The following is an 11,387-nucleotide window of genomic DNA, read 5'->3' as shown; positions in this document are numbered from 1 at the left end:
GAGTTTCCTGGAAAAGTGTGTATGTATGTTTTAGGGTTAGTGCTCTAGTAGGGTTGGAATGTACGCTGTGGTACAATATGTGTAGCATTTTCAGAGGCAAGTGACCAAAGGCTGCATCCTAAGCATCTGTGTGTTTGTATGTTTTCTGCTTATGTTTTGGCTAAATTCCTTGAAGAGTTTATTCAGGTATAGAGTGTATGTAGGGGTACTATATGTGTGGAGGCTTACATTGAGGGTGGGCAGCAGAGAAGACTCAATAAATCCTTTTCCACCCATCCACTCCCAATATAAGCCCCCATGCATATAGTACTACTACACACACTCCATAGCAACATAAATGCTCCAAAGAACTCACAGCAACACAATTTTTTGGTAGGTTTGCATGACTCCCATGTAGGGAGTTCAAATTCTGCCAAGATCAACTTTGCCTATCCTCTTTTCAGTATCAATTGAGCATTAGGGCCAATGTAATTAACTAATCTCTCTCCTAAAATTGCTGGTCATGTGCCAAAATTTGAAACCATTTTAATAAAGCAGGTGTAAAACAATTAAAATAAATTCTAATTAAAAGAAGACAAAGGAAATGTGAATAAACTATCTTTGTATTTGATATAAATGAATAGTTAGCAAATAATTTTATCTAAAACATTGAAATCATGATAAAATTAATTATATTCTTAAATTTATTTTACTGTAACAATAAGAGTATTAGCAACATAAATGACATAATACTGACCTCAGTCAGAAATAAAGTGTTAGGTCATGGACATGGCTTACATAGAACTTATCTTTATAATATTTGAATATTTATACATTAGAAAACAGACTGATAAAAAGATGTTCCTTCAACCTACATTGATAACCAGTCAGTCAATTACACATAAAATTATTTATAGAATATTGTTGAATGGTACAGAGTACAAAATAGTAACCTAACATGCAGAGACCTTGGGCAGGTTTCACTTCTCAGCTGGAGTTATTTCACATTCCTTCCATGGGATAAATGATATCCAGGTAAGTTACAAGACAAGTCATTTTTGTAAGTATACACGTGATTAATCAGTACTAGAAGGAACTATACTTTGTCAACTATTTAAGAAATTGCCACACAAGGCTATTCACAATTTCTGGTCGATCCAGTTGAACAAAATGTGTAGCATCTTCAATGTATTTTATCAAAAGATTATTAACATATTTGCCACATTCTGCAGCCATCTCATGATTGAGGAAGGCATCTTGCTTTCCCCAAATAATAAGTACAGGCATTTTCAGAATGTTTGTACGTAGTTTGTCCTGTCTATTGAGAAAATTTGCTCTGTAATAGTTGATGGGTCCTGTGATTGCTCCTGAAAAGAAAAAGAACACATATTTAGATTCATTAAGTCACTGAAGAAAAACTTTTAAATAATGACAATAAAGCATCGATGTTGGTGCCACATATAAGGCATCCATGCCAGTACCACATATAAAACATCTGTGTTGGTTCCATGTAAAAATCAACCAGTACTCTCTGTAATGTAGCTGGCATTAGGAAGGGCATCCAGCCATAGAAACCATGCCAAAACAGACAATTGGAGCCTGGACAGCTCTTTGGCTGGCCAGCTCCTTTCAAACCGTCCAACCCATGCCTGCATGAAAAATGGACATTAGATGATGATGATTTTTACAATGAATATCATTTAGCAATCTAAAAAATTTACCTGTTCAGCAAACTAAGAAGTGAGAATAGCTAATTGAACACTTACTTATAAATAAGTGCTAAGCATAACTCTAGTTTTGGTAACTTAACTCAATATATGGGGGTAAAAGCTGTGCATCTATGTATAACTAATGAATCTAATGTAAGCTTATAAAACTTGGTGCAAGTACTAAAGAATGAGTCTTACTAATACCTGTTAAATATGGTCTAAGTTCCAGGAAATAATACTATAGCAATGACAAAATTAAAAATAAATAAAAGTTATATATTACTAGTGAATACATCAATTACTTGTAACATTGGCCTTTGTAAACGTTTAAATTCAGAATCTTTAACACCAGATTTCTTAGCTAGCAGCAGACTAGATACATAAATATTTATTTCATGTAAAGGTCTGAAGAAAGTCAAATGACCAGACAAAATGTAGTTATAAGATTTTTAGTAAAGCTGGAGCCCTACATCATCATCATCGTTTAACGTCCGCTTTCCATGCTAGCATGAGTTGGACGATTTGACTGAGGACTGGTGAACCGGATGGCTACACCAGGCTCCAATCTGTTTTGGCAGAGTTTCTACAGCTGGATGCCCTTCCTAACGCCAACCACTCCAAGAGTGTAGTGGGTGCTTTTACGTGCCACTGGCACGAGGGCCAGTCACACAGTACTGGCAACGGCCACGCTCAAAATGGTGTTTTTTACGTGCCACCTGCACAGGAACCAGTCCAGCGGCACTGGCAACGACCTCGCTCATCCAAATAAATTTTGGATGAAATAAAAAGGAAAGAAAAAAATATTGAAAGATAATGTTTACAAATGAAAAGACTAAATTTTATATGAATACACATCTTAATCAATGTAAAGGTTTGATTTTTAAAATATATAAAATACCCAGAAAAGTTATCCTTTTAAATCATGAAGATATCATTTATAAAAGCAACGGAAAAAAGTATCAATCATAGAAGTATTAGAATAAAGTACTTTATACGCGTGTGTGTGTGTGTGTGAAAGTAACATGAAAAAACTGAGTGAAATTAAAATAGAAAATTATGCATACAAATAGATGCATGACTGCTACCATTATCTTTAGAATTGCATGTAGCTTTTCATAATCCAGTCAAAATATTATGACTGATTAGCTCACCTGGCTGAGAAAATGCATATCTGTAAACATCAATATCATCCTTTGTCATATTTTCACTTCTGACTCCAACACGACTGTTGAAAATTTTAGATAAAGCCTCAAATTTGTTGAGTGAGTACATCCATTCTGGGATATATGGCATTTGGAAGAAAAATATATACCTGTAGCAAAAGAGGGAGTGGGGTGTAAGTAAGACCTTAATTAAAAATTACAATGTTAAGTGCATTGATATTTAATTCAATACTGAACAGCAAATGTATGTTACATTTAAACAAACTTTGGGTATGTATATCAAGAATATATGAAAGAAAAAGTTGAGAGAACCAATTTTCTACTCTTTGTAACTACATTAAATATTTTGTCTAACCTTTTAGCATTTAAACCAGCCATATCTGACCAAAATAGGCCTCCTGTTTTATGTTTAAACTGGCCTGATTTAACCTCTCACACCTACCTTACTATTCAACCAGTATTTACTCAATTATCTAAAATAATATACAGCAAATCAATCGTAAATATTTATTATTTAATATTAACATGCATTTTAACACATTATCAAAGATTTATTTTAGCAAAATTAAATAAAACAAATATAATAATAAATAATATTTAATTATTAATACAATGAAAACATTATATTTATAAAACAACTATAATATTAACAAGTATCATTAATAAACAAAAATAGACAACAGCATTCTAAAAATGGACAACAGCATTCTAAAAATAAACAACAGCATCATCAAAATCTCAAAGCTATAAGACAATACATGATTAATTCAAGACAATAAGAATAAATAAGCTCTACATTTGGCAGAGTAATTAAAATGCTAAAGGGTTAAATTGTAAGAAAATATTTTAGAGCAGCATTTCCGAAAAATTTTACTCATTAGGAACCCCCAAGACATTCTGTTTCATAGAATGATTAAATGTCTATTTCCTTTCTCTTAAATATCACAGAAGAGTAAAGAAATCATAAAACTGACAGTAAAATGGTTGACAATCCTAAATCCATGAGATGTCACAAAGAAAGTTTAAGAAATTCATCTTAACCAAGACCTTGTTTTGTCAGAACTTCCTGTTAAGATTTCATTTTACCAGTAAAGCGGCCTTGTTACTTATAGAGGTAAGGTTTCCTCTACCTTAGGGAATATACTGTGCATGTGTAATGGTTTGATCAGAAGGGGCCAGTCAAGATCATTGGTCCTAATACTTGACTAGCACTTTATTTTACCAGCATCTGTAAGGTGAAAGATAAAGTTGACCTCAACAGGATTTGAACTTACAATGTAAAGAGCTGGAACAAATGGAGCAAAGCATTTATTATAATTCTCTAGTGATTTTGTTACCTTGCTGTCTTTCTGTGCAGGTATAATTAAATTATGAATATAATATTAAACGAAAAAATGACTCAAAAATGTATCTACATACAATTTGCCTACCTATATATATCAGTATTTGTTGTAGAACCCATAGAAGCTCTTCCCAGGAACTCCAGTTGGGAAAAGCTGCTTTGAAGCGAATAAAAAAATGTGATATTCTCACCATGATTTTCTAAGTTGAGAGAAATGGTTCCAAATATGCTTTGAAAGGACTGTTGGATGTGGGCAGTTCATAATGACTAATTTGGAAACCAAATGAGGATAATTAATAGCTGTACTCCATGCTACTAGAGCTCCCCAATCATGGCCGACAAGCACACAATCTTTGTAACCTATAATAAATAAATAAAATATAACTTGTAGGTGTTTAATTTTTCTCATGAATATAAGAAATACTTTTGTCAAGTGCAAATTGACACAATATAATGAGAAAATAATGAATTTTTAATAAATTAAAATTAAAATGAAAAGAAAAAAAATCATTAGTGTCTTGTCAAGATAGGGAAGGGAGAGAACTTTGAAATTTAAATTCATTAAAAATTAAACGGGGATATGTAATGGAAAGTTATGAATTTTTAAGCATGTAATTTAATGCCTTCTAAAGATAACTGGTGTTGTTATGTTCTGAATAAAATGTAGTTCATACACTATTACAGTACAGAAACTCTGTTGACATAGAATGGGTGAATAGATAAGTTTGCTTGTAAACCTGAAGGTCCCCCCCCCCAGTTCAATCTCACTGCAAAGCATCTTGACAAGGTTCCTTTTACTAAATTACCTCAGGCCAACCCTAGCCTTATGAGTTAAACTGATTGGATAGAAACTGTGAAGATGCCCATCAGATGGTTAGTAACTGTATATCAAAAGTACAGAGTTGTCACATACTGTGTCATGCTAATTCTTTTTGTTGATTATATAAGTAGTACACATCATCATCGTTTAACGTCCGCTTTCCATGCTAGCATGGGTTGGACGATTTGACTGAGGACTGGTAAACCAGATGGCTACACCAGGCTCCAATCTGATTTGGCAGAGTTTCTACAGCTGGATGCCCTTCCTAACGCCAACCACTCAGAGAATGTAGTGGGTGTTTTTACGTGCCACTGGCACGATGGCCAGTCAGGTGGTACTGGCAACGGCCACGCTCAAAATGGTGTATTTTACATGCCACCTGCACAGGAGCCAGTCCAGCGGCATTGGCAACGATCTCGCTCGAATGTCTTTACACGTGTCACCGGCACAAGTGCCAGGAAGGCGACGCTGGACACAGGTGCCATCATGATTTCTGTGGAATACTCAGCTACTTACATGCTTTTCAATGAGCAGGTAATTTAGTTGACTGAACAATTGAGTCTTCATTGTTGAAACCAATGGAGATACATCACCTCACATAATTTACATACTTTTACTGATACTTAATATGCTTATGAGTGATAAAATAAGTTGACAGTTTCAGGACTTGAACTCTGAAATGGCACTATCAGTAATAACCACTGACCTACTCGCTTTATCTGAAAGTCTAAAATTACAAATCTAACTTTGAGATGGGGTTGGAATGGAGTATAATTTATAAAATATATTTATTCAGGAGAATTTTGGTTGAAATGTAAAGTTGTTGGTGCATTTATTAACTGTTGAAATCTTAAAAAAAAAAAAACAAGCTAAATTTAAAGAATTATATATACCATACTGAAAAATTTAATACAAGTAAATAAACATATTTGATTTAACTTAGATTGAAATACCATAAATACTTGAGTAATAGTTGATCTCATGTAAAAGTCGACCCCCTATTTTTGGCTAAAATATTGGGTATTTTCCATAGACCCCGTATAAAAGTTGACAATAGTATTTCACAAACAACAGGACAATATTTGTGGGTCAATGTACCGTATTATCCTGTATGTAGAAACAACACTGTTACAAAATTGTGTGGATACCTTACTGTAGCCTGCTCTATAGGTGGAATACTTGGTGCTTATAATGGAATGCTTGGTGCTTATAGTAAAACATCATTTAATAGCGAGCACTACACATCTGTTGATGGGTGCCACATCACCATTACTAAAATGTATGCCCAGGATATGCTGCAAGCCTGCATACATCTTCAAGCACAATAAACACATGCGTCATACACTCATTTACATAGTGAGAAATATGTTTTACAGACAGCACTACTGGGAAATGCCACTGTCTGAATTCGCACAAAGGCAGGACTTTGGTAAGCCTAAAAACATTCAATTAATTACTAGATCAGTGATTTCCATGCAACCTTTATATTTTCCTCATCTCCAAATACAATAAACACTTGTCTGTTTACAAGGTGAGAAACATATTTCACAGGCTGCACTATCGGCAAACAACAGCAAACACCACAGTATGAATTCGTACAGAGGCATGACCTCAATAAGCCTAAAAACATTTAGTTAATTGCTAGATCAATGGTTCCCAAGCTTTTTTTTTTGCCACAGAATCTTTTGACATTATTTTCAAAAATGTGGAACCCCTGATAACTTTCAAGGAACCCTGGGGTTTTGCAAAACACACTTTGGGAATCCCTGCTCCTGATTAACAACTCTACATCATATTACAAACATTTACTGGTAACTGCACATGACATCCTAAAACTTTTTTGGCAGAGTTCTGATCGAAGCATGCACTAAAACCCCTCATAACTTTATTTTTTATGAATTTTCACAAAATTTATTTAAAAAAATTTTTTTTTTTTGGATAATCATTAATTCCATTATGCAGAAGACAGAATCAGAAAATATTTTGTGAAAATTTGTAAAAATGAAAAAAAAATTATGAGGGGTTTTAGTACATGCTTCAATCAGAACTCTGCCCCTTTTTTTCATTTCTGTTGGGGACAACATATACACATCCCACAACACACTGTATTACGGTAGGTAATATAACATAATTATGAGATATAAATTGATTTCACTCAGCTAATCTGTTAAGTTTGATGGATAAAAATAAAACAGAAAGTGTAAATATCTATAAGAACTTTGAGGTCTTGTTTATGGGTTTTGTTATTTACTAAGATATGTGTTTTGATGCAGAGAATCGATAATATTACTGTAACTCATTGTGTTTTTGCTGTTATTTGCTTAGAGATCAGTTGGGCTTTTGTTGCCGATACAGTACTTTGGATTCTAGCTTGAATTTCACCTCCTCAAAAGTAGTATCCATGTAATAGTTGACCCCATAAATTTGACCTTAAAAAATGGTCTAAAAAATTCGACTTTTACATGAGTATATATGGCAATCCTTTCAATTATAGGCACAATTCCAGTAATTTAATCAAAGGGTTAGTTGATTACACTGACCTCAGTAATTGACTGGTACTTATTTTATTAACCATGAAAGAATTAAAGGCAAAGCTGACTTCAGCAGAATTTGAACTCATAACATAAGACAGAGAAATGCTGCTATTCATTTTGTCCATCATGCTAATGATTTTGCCAGCTCACCATCTTAACTTAAATTGAAATAATAGCAACAAAATTAGTCTTTAGCTGGAACATACCAAGTGTTTGAATAACTTCAGACACATCAGCAGACAGTTTTTCAAATGTGAAATCCTTCTTGTCATAAAATTTGGAAGAGAGTGAATAGCCTCTTTGATCAAAAGCAACAACTCTGAAATGGAAAGTCATATCATTTGAGAAAATATTTAATATTCACTAAGTAAATCTAATAGATATATACTTGTCTGGTATGCCGTATGCAATATGGAGCTGAACGAATCAAGTTTCGATAAGAGAGCAAATATTTAAGAAAAAGTGGAAGTGGATTGGTAGCACAATTAGAAAGGACACACCAAATGCAGCGAAAAGCGCTTTACAGTGGAATCTGGATGGATATAGAAAGAGGGGTAGGCCTAAGAACTCGTGGCATAGATCAACACAAAAGGAACTAGAGAAAGGAGGACATTCATGGCAAAGTATAAGTACAGAAGCGAGAAATTATGCGACATGGAATTCAATTATAAGTGGCCTATACTCCGCGTTGGAGGGTTAAAGGCAAGAAGAAGATAAGAAGTAAATCTAATAATATATTTACTTTATTGATCAGACTATTAGACTATCACACAGTGCTTGTCACAATGCATTCTCCATTGTCTTTGAGTGGTCTGCATAGTTCCACCTGTTGTTTGTGAATCTTGCGACAATTTCCAGTCCAGTGAAGATTGTGCTTTTGCTATTCCATAGTCTCTTTATTCACTCCACTCTATTCACAAATTACTTAGTTTCAGATATGCTCCTGCAATGATATCCCCAAAAAGGATCTTTCTGTAGTCCTCTGTATCATAGCCAGCCACTGTTCCTTCTCCAAGGCAATAGCCCATATCTCACTTGCATATAAAAGTGCAGGTAGAAAGGTACTATTAAACAGATAGATACACAAGGTTTTGTCAGATGTGCTTTGAACACTCTTTAATCAGGGTAAATGCCTTCCATCATGCTCTTATTCTCCATGAGAGTTCAGCATTATTGTCTCAGTACAAATTTACTGCCAGACCTAAGTAAGCATAAACCTTCACCTACCCAGTTTCATCTCTTCCCACACACTGTGCCCTGCACATTTACTCTCATAAGCTATGGAGAATGTGGATAATGCATGAGAGAAAGAATTTTTCTAGAGTAGTGCCAACAGACATCAGTCATTCCAGTTGACAATATCATGAAACAAAAAGCAATTAAGAATATAAAGGAAGGAAAGGCTCTTGGTCATTCAGGAATACCAATGAGAATTGGGAAGACTTTCATTGTAGTGTCATCAATGCACTGTTGGTACGACAATGGCCTGGTGTTCATCAGCCTGAGAAAGGCCTTCTCAAGATATCTTGCTCTGTGGTCTGGTGGTCACTGAGGGAGCTAGGAGTAGATAAACGGTTTGTAAGAGCCATACAAGCAAAGTGTAGAAGTGGAATCAAGAAGATAACAGTCAACAATGAGTATAGCAATGAAATTTGTATACATGTAGGGATTCACCAAGGCTCAATTCTCAGTCCCTTTCAATTTATTATACACAGGACTTTCATATCAATTCACAGTCAGAATACCTATATGCTGATGACCTAGTTCTTACAGCTAATGAGTTGAATGAGAGAGAAGATACTATAAGTGGAGGCAAAACCTAGAATCAAGAGGCCTTGTCCTTGCTTGATATGCAGAAAGGGTGTAACTAACAATTCCATAAGGTGAGGACTTTGTAAACTGTGAATGCACAAGAGATATAGTGGAATCACAGGCAGGCTTACAGAGAAAACAGACTTTGTGTGAAGCGGATGCACTGAAGTTATAAACAGTAAAAGAACACAAGAAAATGTTCCTCTTCAATGTGTGGATAACTTCCTAGAAATAGTTAATTGCTTCTGTTATCAAGGTAATCTAATAAGCAATATTAACGGATGTTCCAAAGGTATAACAGTGATGGTAAGAATGTGTTAGAGAATGTTCAGGGAGCTATTATCTCTGTTGGTGTCGTAAAGGATATCTCTCTCAAAGTGAAAAGTAGTTTGTATGATACATGCGTATGAATTGCAAAGATGCATGATAGTGAAACATAGACCTTAAATGTTGATGACTTGTAAAAATTATTTTTTGTTGATAATCATAAGTTGAGACAACTTATTGTATGCTAGCTGTTGACAAAAGTGTAGTAAAACAAGACATTAAACTGATAACACCATCATCCCTACACTACAGAGAGACAACATAAATAATAAGAAAAATAGCAAAGAGTGTCAACAGCATAAAAGAATAAACTGTGTCAACAGTAAGCAAGCCTAAAGAACCTTTACTTATTTTGTTATGCATTACACATTCAAACTGTTTATTGTTTTTATTGGTAGTTCATAGTTTATAGCTTTCAACATTAATCTTGTTTAGAAAAATTTACAAACATGTTGCAGGCTAGGCTGTGTGGATACAGAGATCCCTTTCTTTCCATAAAACATCAAGTTCTATTTCATTGCATGGCACTTTGGGACAACCAATGATCTCTGAGTGTGAAATTGGTAGATGGAAACTGTATGGAAGCCTCTCTCTGTGTGTGTGTGTGTGTGTATAATTAACATCTGTATAAATGTAAATGAAGACACATAAAAAGCATTGGGCAGAAAACACAAGAATTCCTTGCAAATTGTCCTGCAGCTTGATACTTTGAAAGACAAGTGGAATAAAAATTATAATACATGAAAAACAAGTAAAGATTAGAAACATGAAGGGCATCTGGATGTAAAACAATGTCTCAATATGTATTTGTCAAACCCATACAAGCTTGGAAAAACAGATGTAAAAATGAACAAACAAATGATAACATGAAAACTGAGAAAATATAATACTTTTCGAGAGAGAAATTTATTAGTTCAAATGTAGTACAAAATATATACAAAATGGTACATAAATATAAGGAAATTTTTATTTCTATTTCTTAATAGCAAAGATGTGAAACAAATCTGATGATGTGTTTAAATCAAAGTTTTATAATTACAGGTGAAGTAAGTTAGAATCTTACCTGTAATTTTTACTGAACTCAACTATTTGATAGCGCCAGGAATACCAACATTCTGGGAAACCATGGATGAAAAGCATCAAGGGCTTATTTTTATCTCCTTTACAAACATAGTGGACTTTAGCATTCTGAAAATAAATAAATACATAAATAAATAAATAAAACTTAATATATATATATGAATGAATAAATATATAACAAGGTTAATAGTTAATAACTGATAGATTTAATGAGCTGCTTACCTATGTAAATGAATTTCTTTAAAAGTACTACAACAAAAGTAACAGAGATGGAAACGTTCCAATAATCCTTTTGTTGTTTAATCCTATAGGAAGTTGGTGGGAGAGGCAAGACCTGCACACCACCCAGGAATTGCCACTCCCAACATGGTACTTAATGGAAGTTTGTCCTTCAAATCTTCTGGTTTCATAACATTTTATTTGTAAAAGCAGCTATAATATTTCTTTACTATCCAAGTAATTGCCTTCCTTTTGGATGCTAGATAACAGTATTTCAATAGCACTCTTCAATGTTAACCTGTAATATTGGTTTCAAATTTCAGCACAAGGCCAGCAATTTTAGGGGAGGGGGAAGTTGATTACATTGACTCCAGTGTTCAACTGGTACTTATTTTATCAACC

At 34.0% G+C, this 11,387-nt stretch overlaps 1 protein-coding gene across 1 annotated transcript in view; it reads right to left on the bottom strand.

Annotated features, from left to right (window-relative positions):
* Nucleotides 1-647: 647 nt before the first annotated feature.
* Nucleotides 648-11,387, bottom strand: part of LOC106868110 (epoxide hydrolase 4) — a 13,339-nt gene continuing 2,599 nt past the window's right edge. The window contains exons 2-6 of the mRNA XM_052976160.1: nt 10,750-10,874; nt 7,754-7,866; nt 4,385-4,553; nt 2,840-3,000; nt 648-1,346 (exon numbers count right to left, since the gene is read on the bottom strand). Coding sequence (XP_052832120.1) covers nt 1,090-1,346; nt 2,840-3,000; nt 4,385-4,553; nt 7,754-7,866; nt 10,750-10,874 — 825 coding nt within the window. The 3' untranslated portion in view covers nt 648-1,089. The remainder of the gene's footprint in view (nt 1,347-2,839; nt 3,001-4,384; nt 4,554-7,753; nt 7,867-10,749; nt 10,875-11,387) is intronic.

This window comes from Octopus bimaculoides, chromosome 2, assembly GCF_001194135.2.
Source record: "Octopus bimaculoides isolate UCB-OBI-ISO-001 chromosome 2, ASM119413v2, whole genome shotgun sequence".
Classification (NCBI taxonomy): domain Eukaryota; kingdom Metazoa; phylum Mollusca; class Cephalopoda; order Octopoda; family Octopodidae; genus Octopus; species Octopus bimaculoides.
The sequence above is the reverse complement of the archived record's forward strand: the minus strand, read 5'-3'. Positions and strand labels throughout refer to the sequence as shown.